Raw genomic sequence first — 16,619 nt, 5'->3', positions numbered from 1 at the left:
AGGGGGGAGAGGGGAGGGGGAAAACAAGACTCCCCCAGTCCTTGAGGAGAGATCTACAGACAGATAAGAGATCTACTCTTCCCTCCCTCCCTCCTCTCTTATTGCTTCCTTGTGCTGAATGAGGGTAAATCACTTCCATTCAACCCCGAGGGCGAGGGAGCTTGAGAAGGAGAAAGAATCAGAGAGAGAGAGAGACAGGGAGGGAGACAGAGAGAGAAAGAAGACAGGGAGACAGACATGGAGAGAGAGACAGGGAGAGAGACAGGAAGAGAGACAGGGAGAGAGACAGGAAGAGAGACAGGGAGAGAGACAGGGAGAGAGACAGGAAGAGAGACAGGGAGAGAGACAGGGAGAGAGAGACAGGGAGAGAGACAGGAAGAGAGACAGGGAGAGAGACAGGGAGAGAGACAGGGAGAGAGACAGGGAGAGAGACAGGGAGAGAGACAGGGAGGGAGACAGAGAGAGAAAGAAGACAGGGAGACAGACATGGAGAGAGAGACAGGAAGAGAGACAGGGAGAGAGAGACAGGGAGAGAGACAGAGAGAGAGACAGGAAGAGAGACAGGGAGAGAGAGACAGGGAGAGAGACAGGGAGAGAGACAGGGAGAGAGAGACAGGGAGAGAGACAGAGAGAGAGACAGGAAGAGAGACAGGGAGAGAGAGACAGGGAGAGAGACAGAGAGAGAGACAGGGAGAGAGACAGGAAGAGAGACAGGGAGAGAGACAGGGAGAGAGACAGGGAGAGAGAGACAGGGAGAGAGACAGGGAGAGAGACAGGGAGAGAGACAGGGAGAGAGAGACAGGGAGAGAGACAGGGAGAGAGACAGGGAGAGAGACAGGGAGAGAGAGACAGGGAGAGAGACAGGGAGAGAGACAGGGAGAGAGACAGGAAGAGAGACAGAGAGAGAGACAGAGAGAGAGAGAGAAAAAGTAGGTCAAACTCAGAGAACTGAGCTCACAGCATAGTTCCCCTGCCTGTCTCTGTCTTTGTCTCTCTCTATGTATGAGCAGGAGAACCCTGATGTGACAGCATAGTTCCCCTGCCTGTCTCTGTCTTTGTCTCTCTCTATGTATGAGCAGGAGAACCCTGATGTGACAGCATAGTTCCCCTGCCTGTCTCTGTCTTTGTCTCTCTCTATGTATGAGCAGGAGAACCCTGATGTGACAGCATAGTTCCCCTGCCTGTCTCTGTCTTTGTCTCTCTCTATGTATGAGCAGGAGAACCCTGATGTGACAGTCTGTTGCCCAATCAGGAATGCTAGTCCCCCCAGAGCATCCCAGACCCTCTACTGTGCTGATCACAGAGTCACATCTGGCTTCCATTACACTGGTCTGCCTGAGATGGCAGAGGGACCAAGCTCTGATCCAAACCTGCATCTCTCTCTCTCTCTCTGTCTCTTTGTCTCTCTTTCTTTCTGGTCTATTCCATGCCCTGACCAGTCAGAGGCAACTCTAGACAGCTCAAAACAGGGGCCAAATTCAGCAAGGCGCTGTCTCTACACACACATGTACACCCGTCTGGATGAGAACAGTGCCAGTGCCGCAGCACAGTGCCAGTGCCGCAACAACATCAGGGCCAAACTAAAGACTGGATATCTGATCCCACGACTCTTCAATGGACTGAATAACAACCAGCCTGCCAGCTCCTCTGTAACCAGCCTGCCAGCTCCTCTGTAACCAGCCTGCCAGCTCCTCTATAACCAGCCTGCCAGCTCCTCTGTAACCAGCCTGCCAGCTCCTCTATAACCAGCCTGCCAGCTCCTCTGTAACCAGCCTGCCAGCTCCTCTATAACCAGCCTGCCAGCTCCTCTATAACCAGCCTGCGAGCTCCTCTCTACACACAACCAGACAGGTTAGGGTCCTGCCAAGAGAGACTGTGTGTTTGTGTATGTTTGTGTGTATAAGTGTGTTTTTTTAGAGTGTCTATTAGGTCTGTTTTTGAGGTGTCTAAGTGTGTGTGAAAGAATGAGAGTATAAGACTTGGTGTGTGTGTGTAAGTGTGAGAGTGTGTGTTGAGATTAAACACAGAGAACATGGAGATTCGTGGGCTAGACAGGTTGGACGGGGGGGGGGGGGCAGGGGGGGCACCGAGTTTGCAACATTCGGAAGCAATTTGGTATGATTACTGCTCAAATTGCTTCAATAGATCAAAAATGTTCTCCAACTAACCCCTCCCCCCCACACACATACACACTAGAACATTCACCTCAAGTTAGTCACTCCACTGTTCTCGTCCAAGCATCTCCAGTTTCCACAAATGTGAGTGTGTGTGTGTGTGTGTGTGTGTGAATCCTCACAGGACTCCACAACCTTCACTTCATAATGTTCACACACATACACACACTTCTTGATATTTATTACGACTGACTATGCCCAGAGTTGGGTTAATAAGTTCAGGGACAGACCTGATGACCTTTCACCTGCATTAACTCCCCGCCAACACTATCACGTAACAGACTGCTACTGCAGCCAAGTCCTCCTTCCCTATCCTTACTCCTTCAGCCTGCCTTTTCTTCCTCTTTCTCCATCTGTTTCTTCTCTTCCTTATTTCTAGTTCCTTTTCACTCTGTCTATACTTCTATACCCCCTCCTCCTCCTCCTCCCCCTCCTCCTCTTCCTCCCCCTCCTCTGACGAAGGTTCCGCTCATGTCACCAGAGGTGAGGAAGCTGCACTAATCTCATCCGGAACGCTCGGCATTCTGGGAAACGGCCTGGCCCAGCTGTGAGGTCACGGAGGGGGGACGCCGCTGACAGAACCAGTGTTCAGGGTCAACAACAGAGAGAGAGAGAGAGGGAGAGAGGAGGAGAGGAGGAGAGGAGGAGAGGAAAATATCATTTCTCAGTGATTCATGGAGGAGGATGCACCCTGCGTGTCAGCTAGGTGTGTTATTAACAGAAGACATCACCGTCTTGTTCCTCTACGAGGACTCTATAAAACATGTCTGGATCACCGAGCTGTCATTGGTTCCCCCACGACAGCCAGGAACCATGTGAGGAGGGGGGGGAAGGATTAGGCTGTGACTCCTTCCTGTGTGTTTCCAGTTGTTTGTCTCCCCAGCAACAGCTGGGAAGTGTAACATCTGGGTGTGTTACGTGACCTTTCTCATTTGCTGACATTTCATGCACAAATATTTGTGTGTATGTATATATGGTTGTGTGTGTGTGTGTTAGTGTGTGTGTGTTAAGTGTTTACTGCCTGATGTTATTCTCCTCCTGCCACTAGCTGTGTGTTCACGCCATCAGTCTGTCTCACCAGCGGTTCTGACAGAGAGAGAGACAGAGAGACAGAGAGAGAGAGACAGAGAGAGACAGAGAGAGGGACAGAGAGAGAGACAGAGAGAGAGACAGAGAGAGACAGAGAGAGACAGAGAGAGAGAGAGAGAGAGAAAGAGACAGAGAGAGACAGAGAGACAGAGAGACAGAGAGAGACGGGGAGTCAGATCGTTGAGTGGTTAGGGAATCGGGCTAGTAATCAGAAGGTTGCCAGTTCGATGCCAAATGACGTTCTGTCCTTGGGCAAGGCACTTCTCCCTACTTGCCTTGGGGGGAATGTCCCTGTACTTACTATAAGTTGCTCTGGATAAGAGTGTCTGCTAAATGACTAAATGTAAATGTAGAGAGAGTAAGGAAGAGAAACAGACAGACAGACAGACAAGTCTATATGAGGGATAGCAGTGAGGTGAAACAGCTTCTGGCAGCGGTTCTCTCTACGCCTTAATGCTGAGTTAATAGATGCATTCTTCAGCGAACGGGGGGAAGTTTAGGGTAATAATGCAGAGCACATGACTGTGCAGGGTTTGAGTCTAGCAGAGCCACAGAAACAGCTCTCATTACGCAGGTATGAGCTGTGTGTCTGTGCTCAGTAAGCTCAACTGTCTGGAGACACAGAACCCTTTATTCCTTACTGAAGAGATTTCCTTGCTGCTATAATACTGAGGTCATTTGTAAAAGTTCATCTGTCTGCTCTTGGTGCCTGTTCTGCAGCAATGTTCCCATTGACTGCCGAAACACAGTCTAGAATCTGTATATCTACCTCACAGATACAGTCTATAGTCAGTTTCCTCTGCCAGTACTGGTAGCTATTTCCCCTAGCTGGAGTGAAAACACAATGTTGCTATAAACAGCCAGTATTCTGGCTATTCTGCTGTCATCGCTGGTAACAGCACAAGGAAATCAACTTTTCTTTTCCATCAGGCAAGATCAAAGGTCACCCCACTCCAGGTCCCTCAGGACCCCTCTGGTGCTGATTGAAGTAGAACAAGGCTCTATTCTGAGAGCCCTTTCCTCTGGGTTTGTGCTAACGAGGACACTAATCAGGTCTAAGTGTGGTCATGAGAAGGATGCAAGGCAGCGTGGGTTTGAAGCTATTTCCAATAACACATAAAACCCAACATGATGAGGTCATGATTCAAAGCTAACATGAAACTGTTTTGGGGGAGGCAGGGGAGGGGAGGGGAGATCTTCTGAAAGAGGGTTCTCAGTCATTGGGTATACCTAGGCTGTAGAATGTCTCTCTCTCTCCTGACTGTATATACATGTCTCTCTCTCTTCAGACTGTATATACATGTCTCTCTCTCTTCAGACTGTATATACATGTCTCTCTCTCTCCAGACTGTATATCTACGTCTCTCTCTCTCCGGACTGTATATACACGTCTCTCTCTCTCCAGACTGTATATACATGCCTGTCTCTCTCTCTCCTCTCCATCCCTCCATCATAGGAGCCGACTCAGGAGCGAACTCAAATAAGACCTCCTCCTTTCCAGCCTCTCCAGTATCGCCTGATGTCATTGGCCAACAGAAGTCTTCATGAAAGTTCATTGGTGTAGCTGGCTGTGTTAGGAGAGGAGAGGGCTTCAGAGGGAGTGACTGGGCTGGACTCACACACACACACACACAAACACGCTCACACACACACACACTCACACACCCTCTCTTGGTTCTGCTGCTGTGTGGTGGTCTTCTCAAGGAGGTGAGGTGTTTGTGCTAGCACACTCTGTGTACACAGCTGGGGAGTCCATCACACTTCTACCCCTCCATCCCTCTACACCTCCACCTCCACATCCCTCCATCTCTCTTCCCCTCTACCCCTCTATCCCTCCATCCATTCATCCCTCCATCCAATCCTCCACAGGAAATGTGCACAGTTCCACAAAGAAACCCCCCCTGTCTTCCCAACAGGGCTTTCTTTACCGCCAGATGTCTGGAGGGCTGACTCCACCCCCTCTCCTCCACCCCCCCCTACACACACACACACCTTCCAGCCCCCTATGTTGTGTTTTCCACGAAAACAACCTCAGAGTTGTGTGAAGTGGGGGGATGTGGAAAGATGGAGGGGGAGCAGGGGTGAGGAGGGGGGTTGTCAGGCATAAGTGTAGGGGTGGTATTTGTAGTTTTTGTATATGGAAGTTGTAGTTTGTACCTCTCTCGCACTGCGGCCCAGTGAAGCCGTAGACGCAGGCACACCTGCTGGGCCCGATGCAGCGCCCGCCGTTCTGACAGCCACTCTCACACACCGCTGTTTAGAGAGAGGACAGGTGAGACACACACACACAGCTGCATGGGGGAGGGAGGACAGGTGAGAGACAGGTGAGAGACAGAGGGAGGACAGGTGAGAGACAGAGGGAGGACAGGTGAGAGACAGAGGGAGGACAGGTGAGAGACAGAGGGAGGACAGGTGAAACAGAGGGAGGACAGGTGAAACAGAGGGAGGACAGGTGACAGACAGAGGGAGGACAGGTGACAGACAGAGGGAGGACAGGTGAGAGACAGAGGGAGGACAGGTGAGAGACAGGTGAGAGACAGAGGGAGGACAGGTGAAACAGAGGGAGGACAGGTGAGACAGAGGAAGGACAGGTGACAGACAGGTGACAGACAGGGCTACTCACGCTGTCCACAGTGGCTTCCTGTGTATCCCTTCTGACATGAGCAGGAGTCCTCCTGACAGCTGCCCCCGTTCATACACCTGACGTTACACGACTGCACTGTGGAGGGAGGAGGGGGAGAGAGAGGAGGGGGAGAGAGGAGGGGGACAGAGGAGGGGGACAGAGAGGGGTTAACAACACAGCAACCACTTGGAAGGACATGTGAGGTGCTGCAGACACACACACACACATTTCCAAACACACAGACAGTGAGACGAATAGAGGAATGTAATGTGTGTGTGAGTGTACGTGACACGAACATCCCACATGGAGCACGTAAGCCATCAATAGGTCTTCCTGTCAAACACCCCCCTCCTATCTTTCTTTCAGTCCTTTTGTGTGTGTCTCTCTCTGGTGTCTCTCTCCCTTCTTACTTTGTCATCCTTAATAATGTTCATTGATCTGGAGAGGGTCTGGCCCAGGGGGTGAGGGGGGTGAGAGGGGTGAGAGGGGTGAAGGGGGGTGAGAGGGTCTGGCCCAGGGGGTGAGGGGGGTGAGAGGGTCTGGCCCAGGGGGTGAGGGGGGTGAGAGGGGTGAGAGGGGTGAAGGGGGGTGAGAGGGTCTGGCCCAGGGGGTGAGGGGGGTGAGAGGGGTGAGAGGGGTGAGGGGGGGTGAAGGGGGGGTGAAGGGGGGTGAGGGGGGGTGAGGAGGGGTGAGGAGGGTGAGGAGGGTGAGGAGGGGTGAAGGGGGGTGCGGAGGGGTGAGAGGGGGGGTGAGGAGGGGTGAGGGGGGGTGAGGAGGGGTGAGGGGGGGTGAGAGGGGTGAAGGGGGGTGCGGAGGGGTGAGAGGGGGGGTGAGGGGGGTGTGAGGGGGGTGAGAGGGGTGAGGGGGGGTGGGGGGGGTGAAGGGGGGTGAGAGGGGTGAAGGGGGGTGAGAGGGGTGAAGGGGGGTGAGAGGGGTGAAGGGGGGTGAGAGGGGGTGAGGAGGGGTGAAGGGGGGTGAGGGGGGGTGAGAGGGGTGAAGGGGGGTGAGAGGGGTGAAGGGGGGTGAGAGGGGGTGAGGAGGGGTGAAGGGGGGTGAGGGGGGGTGAAGGGGGGTGAGAGGGGTGAAGGGGGGTGAGAGGGGGTGAGGAGGGGTGAGGGGGGTGAGAGGGGGGTGAGGGGGGGTGAGAGGGGGGTGAGGGGGGGTGAGGGGCTTAGCTCTCACATCTGGGTGTTTTTACAGGGGGGCTGAAGAGAGCAGGAAACACTGCTGCTGTAGTGTGAGTGTGAGAGAGAGCGAGAGAGAGAGTCTAACACCATTGTCATGGTAACATCAATGTCATGGTGTCCCCCTCTCTCCTCGCCCCCCCAGTGGTGATCCAACTGAAGATTTTACAGCTGAGGGTGAGAGCTATCCAACATGGCCGCCGCTGAAACTGAGATCTCCCTCTAGCCTCGTATCTGCCCTCTCTGACGCCAGATCCTGCGTGGTCAGACAGCATAGAGGGCTGTGTGTGTGTGTGTCTGCCATGTTTCACCTAAGCGGTGATGAACCTGGGTGACCTTTCACCCCTGTCAGACAGCCAGAGGCCAGGCAGAGGTAACGGTACAGGCTGAACCAGAGACACCCCAGATCCTCTGGAACAATCCAGCCCTGATACAGACCTCCACCCCCCAGCCCAGCCCTCCCTCCCTCCCTCCCTCCCTCCCTCCCTCCCTCCCTCCCTCCCCCCCCCCCCTCTCTCTCTCTCTCTCTCTCTCTCTCTCTCTCTCTCTCTCTCTCTCTCTCTCTCTCTCTCTCTCTCTCTCTCTCCCTCCCTGCCTCTCTCTGTCTCTCCCTGCCTCTCTCTGTCTCCCTCCCTCCCTCCCTTTCCCTCCTCACAGAGTAGGTCCTGTTCTACACCTCAGGGTCAGACTCGGGTGTGTGTGTGTGTGAGAGAGAGAGAGAGAGAGAGAGAGTTAGGTGTGACTGACGAGAGAGCAGGGGAACAATAGGCCTGAACACACACACACACTTTCTTAAAATATGCTATCAAACTAATTAACACTCACTCAAAACTGTTTTAATACACCCGCACCAGACAGACAGGCAGACAGACAGACAGACAGACACTCCCATGCAGGGCTGTGAGGGCAGCAGGGCTGTCAAACAGACTCTATGTAGCGTTTAACAGCCCCCCGAGGACAGAGCACAGAGAACAGCACTCAGTAATAATCCAGAGGCCCGGAACACAGGAGACACTGTTGACCTGTGTATGTGTGTGTCTCTCTCTGTGTGTGTGTGTGTCTCTCTGTGTGTGTGTGTGTGTGTGTGTGTCTGTCTCTGTGTGTATGTGTGTGTGTGAGGGAGAGAGACTGACCTCCAGCAGCAGACCCACAGGCAGGAGAGAGCTGCCCACTGGAACAGGTGCACATGTTGGGTCTGGAACAGAAACCATCTCCACAAGAGTTCCTGCAGATCGCTGGAGGAGGGGGAGGGAGGAGAGGGGTGAGGAGGGGGAGGGAAGGAGAGTGAGGGGGAGGGAGGGAACAATCAAAAGACGGATGATGAATCCTCTTTAAAGGCAACTGAACTTCAGAAGAACGTTAAAAATGAATTTCAGTGGAAAATCTCCCCAAAGCTCCGTAGCTAACGGCCAGTACTGTACGTCTGACTTTCAACATCAGCCTCCGTTCCCAGGCACCAGACCAGCAGCATGGCTACAGCTGGTGTGTGTTCCTGGTGAGTGTGTTCCTGGTGTGTGTGTGTGTGTGTGTGTGTGTGTGTGTGTGAGAGAGAGAGAGGCCAGGTACTGGGTACTCACGAACGATGCACTGGTTTCCCCCGGGCAGAGTCTTCCAGCCGGGGCAGCAGTAGGAGTGGAAACGGGAACCACACACGTTGGGTCTGAGAGAGAGAGAGAGAGAGAGAGAGAGAGACAGAGAGAGACAGAGAGAGACAGAGAGAGAGACAGAGAGAGAGACAGGGAGAGAGACAGAGAGACACAGAGAGAGACAGAGAGAGACAGAGAGAGACAGGGAGAGAGACAGAGAGAGAGACAGGGAGAGAGAGACAGAGAGAAGACAGAATAACAAACTCACTCTCCACAGCGACCCCCAAACATCACTTCAACAAAGCCCTCCGTAAATACACACACGCTGTGACTCCTCCAGCACTCTGAGACCTGGGAGACCCTTGTTTTCTGAGTAAACAGAGCTGGCGGTGGTGCCAAGCCCCCCCTGCCCCCTCCAGGCCCCCCAGGGCCCCCCAGGCCCCCCTAGGACCGACAGGCTGGTTTGGAATTGGGAGGTTACACGAAAAGCAGCAGTTTGTTTTCAGTCATGGCTGAATCCAAACTTCCCAGGAAACAAAGAGATATTTATACACCGTCTCCCTAAACCCTGTCCTGGACCTCAGTGTGTGAGCCTCTCCCCCAGCCAGGGCCCCCTGTTCTCAGGGCCCCTCCAAACCAGGGCCCCTCCAAACCAGGGCCCCTCCAAACCAGGCCCCCCACTTCACACCCCCCAATCCCTCCTGGCCCTTACTTTGGTCCCAGCTGCTGATTGGTGGAGAGAGCCTAGGGTGACCCTTGAACTCCTGACACATGCAGGAGTCGTCCAATGGCTGGGAGCCAGACTGCCCTGCATGGCCCTGATGGAGGATGGATGGAGAGCTCTGGTCTAACTAACCAGCAGCTCCTGGTCTAACTAACCAGCAGCTCCTGGTCTAACTAACCAGCAGCTCCTGGTCTAACTAACCAGCAGTTCCTGGTCTAACTAACCAGCAGCTCCTGGTCTAACTAACCAGCAGCTCCTAGTCTAACTAACCTGCAGCTCCTGGTCTAAGTAACCAGCAGCTCCTAGTCTAACTAACCAGCAGCTCCTGGTCTAAGTAACCAGCAGTTCCTGGTCTAAGTAACCAGCAGCTCCTGGTCTAAGTAACCAGCAGCTCCTGGTCTAAGTAACCAGCAGCTCCTGGTCTCCAGACTCCTCTCTCTCCTCTCTGCTTCTCTGAGCACTGGTTCCGGAGCACTAGTCCTGGGCTAATGGGCTGTTTTAAGGGTTGAGTTAAAACCCTGATTAATCCGCTTAAAACTAAAATAAGTTATTTAGTGACAGAATGATGTTCCTCTGCAGGCAACTTACAGCAGACTGAGTTAAACACAGAGAGAGAGACAGAGAGAGGGAAAGATCAAATGGACAGATAGACATTGAAAGAGATATAGACTGAAATTGAGAGAAAGAGAGGCAGATGAGAGAGAGAGAGGCAGGTGAGAGAGAGAGAAATAGAGATAACCTCCACTTCTTCAGAGAGCAGTTGTCTGTGGTCACCTGGGAAGCAGCAGCTGTTTGCATCTTCAGAGAAAAGGAGTCCTGCAACTACCCAAACAGATGTCCTGGGGGAGGGGGGAGAGGGGGAGAGGGAAGGGGAAGTCTGAAGGGACAGGAGAAAAGAGCAGTCTGACAGAAAAGGAGAACTAGAAAGACAGAAAGAGAGAGAGAGAGAGACCGAAGAGAGACCGAAGAGAGAGAGAAAGGAGTGACAGAAATGAAGCTGTGAGCTTCAAGGAGAGACAGGCTGGTGGGAAAGAACGAGAGGCTGGTAGGAGGAAAAGAAAACAGGTTTATGTTCAGGAGAGGAGGAGGAGAGGGGGAGGGGAGGGGGAGGGGAGGAGAGGGGGGGAGGGGGGGAGGGGGAGGGGGGAGAGGGGGAGAGGGGGAACGAAAAGCAATTGTGGGGGGGGGGGGCAGTCTGGACATTCCACCATTCAACAGGTCCAAACTGATGTGTAATGCTATCTACCTATCGATCTTGTACTCTCCCCTTTCTCTTTATTTCTCTTTTCTCTCCAGCTCTGTTTTTCTGCTCAGGGGGGCGTTCAATAACGGGGGGTCGTGGGGGGGCTGCAGGTATGTTTCTGGTTTGTTATCCTTGCACCCCCTCTCCTCTACTAACCAGGGCTTAGTCCCAGCCTGGCCTGGTCTCCTGGCCAGAGATAGAGGGACAGGGGGAGGGAGAGGGGGAGTGAGAGGGGGAGGGAGAGGGGGAGGGAGAGAGGGAGGGAGAGGGGGAGGGAGGAGGAAGGAGGAACTTCACTAGCAGTACTGAAACCCCCTGCTGTTTCCTCTGCTCAGTCTGAAGGGGATTAAGCCTGCTGTCTGTATTTGTCCTCAGACGCCCGGCCTCATTACCTCTCATTAACACTGACAAAAGAAAGATGGCTGCCACTTCTTCATGAAGACCGAGGACAGAGAGACATGACCCGGACCCCCTGAAGGAGGGGTGTGGAGAGGCAGCCTGACTGAGGGAACCTGGGTCAGGTGGCTGAGCGGTTAGGGACTCGGGAATTAATCAGAAGGTTGCCTGTTCGATTCCTGGCCGTGCAAAATGACAAATGTTCTTGGGCCAGTGACTTCACCCTACTTGCCTCGGGGAATGTCCCTGTACTTACTGTAAGTCGCTCTGGATAAGAGCGTCTGCTAAATGACTAAAATGTAAAAAGGAGAGAGGAGTGTCTGGTAGTGAGGGGAGAGGTATGGGTGCATGTCGTCCAGCTGTAAGGACAATATGGTCCAACTTGAAACCTCTCTGAATGCACCTTATAAAGGACTACAACGGCCGTTTGGTCAGCACTTCAAATCCCCCCAAAAATCCACCGTATCAAAACCAATCTCCAGCCAATTTCGGGAGGAGAGAGGGGGGAGGAGATGGGGGAGGAGAGGGGGAGGAGAGAGAGGGGGGGAGAGGGGGGAGGCTACTGGGAGGCCCAGGTCAGGTAAAAACTATAAACTCAGCAGTTATGAGACAAGGGCCCCCAAGATCCTTCACATTCAGGCCTCCTGGGGTCAAGGGTCAGGGCAACCTCCCAACCTCCACCTAGGTGCCAGGACCTGGGATCAGGGAGAGGTTGCACACAGTCTCTCTCTCTGGGGAGACACACAGTCTCTCTCTCTGGGGGAGACACACGGTCTGTCTCTCTCTGGGGAGACACACGGTCTGTCTCTCTCTGGGGAGACACACGGTCTGTCTCTCTCTGGGGAGACACACCAGGAGGAGAAACAGCGGAGGGAGGGAGTCATGATCCCTTACTCCCGGTCAAAGGTCAACAGTCTGGAGTGTGACACTGGGTGATGGGTTGGTGTGTCTGCTGTGAGCCCACGCCCACTCTCTCACCTGCCTGCTGAGAGCCGCCAGCCAGCAGGACTGGAGGAGACCAGGACGAGGAGATATCAGAGGGATGGAGAGGGAGGAGAAGACCAGGACGAGGAGATATCAGAGGGATGGAGAGGGAGGAGGAGACCAGGACGAGGAGATATCAGAGGGATGGAGAGGGAGGAGGAGACCAGGACGAGGAGATATCAGAGGGATGGAGAGGGAGGAGGAGACCAGGACGAGGAGATATCAGAGGGATGGAGAGGGAGGAGGAGACCAGGACGAGGAGATATCAGAGGGATGGAGAGGGAGTAGGAGACCAGGACGAGGAGATATCAGAGGGATGGAGAGGGAGGAGGAGACCAGGACGAGGAGATATCAGAGGGATGGAAAGGGAGGAGGACAGGAGGTTGGGAGCAATGTGTTCTGCATGGTGCTCCAAACTCCACAAGCTCCTGAAGGGAATGTTTTCTACAAAGACGATCATCCAACCTCCTCCAACGCTTGTGAGTTCTTTACGAGACACGGATGATTGATGTAACTGACGGTCGTGATAAGCTGTAAGAATACAATGAGCTTTTACCGTCGCTAACATAAATCCCTCCCACGCCACTAATAACCACAGCCTATCAGAGTCCCGCTCTCCACCAGACGGTCTCTCGGTCTTCACAGCACAGGAAACATGAACCACATTCCACCACAGACGCTCAGAACTCCATCTCAGAACAAATGGATGCAGAAAATTCACAAAGACACATAAAAAAGCCCTGAAAAGGATTCCAGCACATATAAAACAGCAGAAGGGAAACGTCTCTCCTGCGCTCATCTTTCTAGCTCCAGCTTGTCTCCTGTTGGTCCAGTTTGTCTCCTGTTGGTCCAGTTTGTCTCCGGTTGGTCCAGTTTGTCTCCTGTTGGTCCAGTTTGTCTCCTGTTGGTCCAGCTCTCCTCAGAATCCCAGCAGGGTCAGAGGGACAGCCTGCTCCCAGCAGGAGCGGGTGGGTCTGTGTTTTGGTCAGGCACGTGACCGGGCAGCCTCGAGAGCATGAGGACCCGTCCAGGACCTGTGGCCCAGTGTCTCTCTCTTTCTTGGGGGGAGGAGGGAAGAGGATAGGGAAGAGCAGGAGAAACAGAGGGAGGGAAGAGGATAGGGAAGAGCAGGAGAAACAGAGGGAGGGATCTCAAATTCTACTCTGCGTCATCATTTTTAAGTCCTCTTAAAACCGCTCTTCATCAGAACCGATCAGATGTGAAAGTAAAAGCAAAACTACAGAATCAAACTCTGGTTTCTGTGTTCTAGCCCAGTGTCTGAGAAGCATGCAGCTTCCCACACAGAAGTGAGGACATGGATCTGCAGTGGGGTGGGGGTGGGGGGAGGGGCGGCTTGGTACAAAATGGCTCCTCTGAGGGCTGTTTGCCTGAGGCGCTGGGCGTGTTTGCATGTGCGTTAGGCCTGCTGACAGCACAGACACCTCTGTTGGTTCATCATTACTGAACATGTTATTACAGAAAACACCAGAACCACGATAATGTGCGCTTCAAGCCAGCGTCTGGTCCAAACTACAATACTATTTCATTCTCTCTACCTCCACTTCTCTTTCGGTCCACCTCTTTTCACTCTCCTCATGTCTTGCTCTCTCTCCTCCTCTCCTTCTCCTCACAGTAGGAGAAGGAGAGGAGAAGGAGAGGAGTAGGAGAAGGACCTACTCCTCTCCTTCTCCTCTCCTTCTCCTACTCCTCTCCTTCTCGTCCTCCTCTCCTTCTCTCCTCCTTCTCCTACTCCTCTCCTTCTCTCCTCCTTCTCCTCCTCCTCTCCTTCTCGTCCTCCTCTCCTTCTCTCCTCCTTCTCCTCCTTTTCTCCTTCTCTCCTCCTTCTCCTCCTCCTCTCCTTCTGTTCCTCTGTCATGGCGTTGGTTGCTTTGTCACCTGCAGCAGTGAAACAGATGCCCCTTGTCGTGCCCCCTGGGCGATCCAAATACCTCATTTCCTGTCCCGGGGCATGGGGTAGTTCTAAGCAGGGACAGATGAGAGGCTGATTGGAATAACTGATGCTGACATTCTAAACAGGCCCCAACAAAAAGTCTAGTGTTTTTCCAGGAGAGGGAACGTACTGTAAAGACTGGATGCTCCATTGACACACTTCCACACCCAGCCCATGGGGACTGAGAGGGGGAGGGGGGGCTGAGGGGGGGCTGAGGGGGGGCTGAGGGGGGGCTGGGGGGGGGCTGAGGGGGGGCAGAGGGGTGATGATGGAGCTGGGGTAGGGGGTGTCGGGGGGGGCAGGCAGGGTTGTGGTTTCCATTATTCATTCCCAACACCCCCCAAAACACACAAGCGAACACACTTGTGCACACACACGCACGTCTCCCCTTTACCCCAACTGAGTGATGACCTCAGCACCAAACATTCTAGCCAGAAGCCCCCCCCCCCCTCCCTCAGGCACTCTGGCGGTCCTTAGACGTGTTTTAACCCAAATACTCAGTCTGGCCCATACCTTCAGCCTGTCTTCTCCTCCTCTCCTCTCCCTCTTCCACCTCACCCCTACAGGAGCCATAGACCCTGACTGTCCCCCCATATCCCTCTCTCCCCCCATATCCCTCTCTCCCCCCTCCTCCCTCTCTCCCCCTCTCTCCCCCTCCTCCCTCTCTCCCCCTCTCTCCCTTCTCCCCCCTCTCTCCCTTCTCCCCCTCTCTCCCTTCTCCTCCCTCTCTCCCCCTCATCCCTTTCTCCCCCTTCATCCCTCTCATCCCTCTCTCCCCCCTCCTCCCTCTCTCCCCCTCATTACTCTCTCCCCCCTCCTCCCTCTCTCCCTCCTCCTCCCTCTCTCCCCCTCATTACTCTCTCCCCCCTCCTCCCTCTCTCCCCCCTCCTCCCTCTCTCCCCCTCATTACTCTCTCCCCCTCCTCCCTCTCTCCCCCCTCCTCCCTCTCTCCCCCTCCTCCCTCTCTCCCCCTCCTCCCTCTCTCCCCCTCCTCCCTCTCTCCCCCTCCTCCCTCTCTCCCCCTCCTCCCTCTCTCCCCCTCATTACTCTCTCCCCCTCCTCCCTCTCTCCCCCCTCCTCCCTCTCTCCCCCTCCTCCCTCTCTCCCCCCTCATCTCTCTCTTTCCCATGAACAGGATGAGATGCTGAGAATAACTCCAGAGATGGTTTTTTATGTGGCTGGAAGCCTGTTTGCTTGGCTCGTGCTGTTTGGGAGAACAATGTTGTATTGAGCTTGGTGCGGTACTGAGGCTAGCTTGGCTGGGGGCCACAGAGCAGCAGAGCACTAGCTGCCAGGAAAGCAGGCCTCACTTACAGCACCAGACTAGAGGCAGCAGGCCTCACTTACAGCACCAGACTAGAGGCAGCAGGCCTCACTTACAGCACCAGACTAGAGGCAGCAGGCCTCACTTACAGCACCAGACTAGAGGCAGCAGGCCTCACTTACAGCACCAGACTAGAGGCAGCAGGCCTCACTTACAGCACCAGACTAGAGGCAGCAGGCCTCACTTACAGTACCAGACTAGAGGCAGCAGGCCTCACTTACAGCACCAGACTAGAGGCAGCAGGCCTCACTTACAGCACCAGACTAGAGGCAGCAGGCCTCACTTACAGCACCAGACTGGAGGCAGCAGGCCTCACTTACAGCACCAGACTAGAGGCAGCAGGCCTCACTTACAGCACCAGACTAGAGGCAGCAGGCCTCACTTACAGCACCAGACTAGAGGCAGCAGGCCTCACTTACAGCACCAGACTAGAGGCAGCAGGCCTCACTTACAGCACCAGACTAGAGGCAGCAGGCCTCACTTACAGCACCAGACTAGAGGCAGCAGACCTCACTTACAGCACCAGACTAGAGGCAGCAGACCTCACTTACAGCACCAGACTAGAGGCAGCAGGCCTCACTTACAGCACCAGACTAGAGGCAGCAGGCCTCACTTACAGCACCAGACTAGAGGCAGCAGGCCTCACTTACAGCACCAGACTAGAGGCAGCAGGCCTCACTTACAGCACCAGACTAGAGGCAGCAGGCCAAAGAGCCTCGTCTGGCTAGGATGACCCTGTCCAAGCTCACACACACTGTCCCATAATGAACTGGATCATATACCTCTCATGTTGCAGTCGACAAGGACAAGGATGATTATATACATTTAGTCACTTTCCCCGGCGCGCACCAACACACACATCCACACACACACCAACACACACACACACAAACACACACCAACACACATCAAAAAAATAAAAGAACCCAGTGCTCACCCTCTCAGTGTCTCCTGGCCCCGCCTCCGGACCCTCTGCCCCTCCCTCTCCTCCCCCGCTGTTGCTAGGCGCCCGGCCTGGAACCCTCCGTCCCCAGTCTGCCCCCAGGCCACCTGCAGCACCGCCCACCCCAGCAGCACCTGGCCCAGACGCACGGCTCCCATTGGTCGGCCTGGCGTGGCTGGCTCCGCCCCCGTTCTTCTCTTCTGCTGCTAGCGTGGGTGACGTGACGTCTGGATGTGATGTCACGGGTGTCTGGGTGGATGCTGCGTCTAAGCCAGGCCGTCACACACACACACACACACACACACACACACGTGTCTGGATCTGGGAAGGTTTGTCTTTACTGGACAGAGAGAGAGGGGGGCCTGGGGGGAGGAGGGCGCATACATTACGTTTTATTC

The 16,619-nt window shown here is 54.3% G+C and overlaps 2 protein-coding genes across 2 annotated transcripts in view; one reads left to right on the top strand and one right to left on the bottom strand.

The window, feature by feature from the left end:
- Positions 1 to 16,619, top strand: part of cers4a (ceramide synthase 4a) — a 72,496-nt gene that overhangs the window by 28,624 nt on the left and 27,253 nt on the right. The gene's annotated exons all lie outside the window — the stretch shown is intronic.
- Positions 1 to 16,619, bottom strand: part of fbn3 (fibrillin 3) — a 49,345-nt gene that overhangs the window by 30,544 nt on the left and 2,182 nt on the right. Inside the window, exons 2-6 of the mRNA XM_084675583.1 lie at positions 16,216 to 16,583; positions 8,648 to 8,730; positions 8,204 to 8,305; positions 5,887 to 5,982; positions 5,421 to 5,516 (exon numbers count right to left, since the gene is read on the bottom strand). Coding sequence (XP_084531709.1) covers positions 5,421 to 5,516; positions 5,887 to 5,982; positions 8,204 to 8,305; positions 8,648 to 8,730; positions 16,216 to 16,379 — 541 coding nt within the window. The 5' untranslated portion in view covers positions 16,380 to 16,583. The remainder of the gene's footprint in view (positions 1 to 5,420; positions 5,517 to 5,886; positions 5,983 to 8,203; positions 8,306 to 8,647; positions 8,731 to 16,215; positions 16,584 to 16,619) is intronic.

The sequence above is a fragment of the Hypomesus nipponensis genome, chromosome 16 (genome assembly GCF_054491055.1).
Source record: "Hypomesus nipponensis isolate SF chromosome 16, ASM5449105v1, whole genome shotgun sequence".
Taxonomy (NCBI): Eukaryota; Metazoa; Chordata; class Actinopteri; order Osmeriformes; family Osmeridae; genus Hypomesus; species Hypomesus nipponensis.
This window is presented reverse-complemented; position numbering and strand designations above follow the sequence as displayed.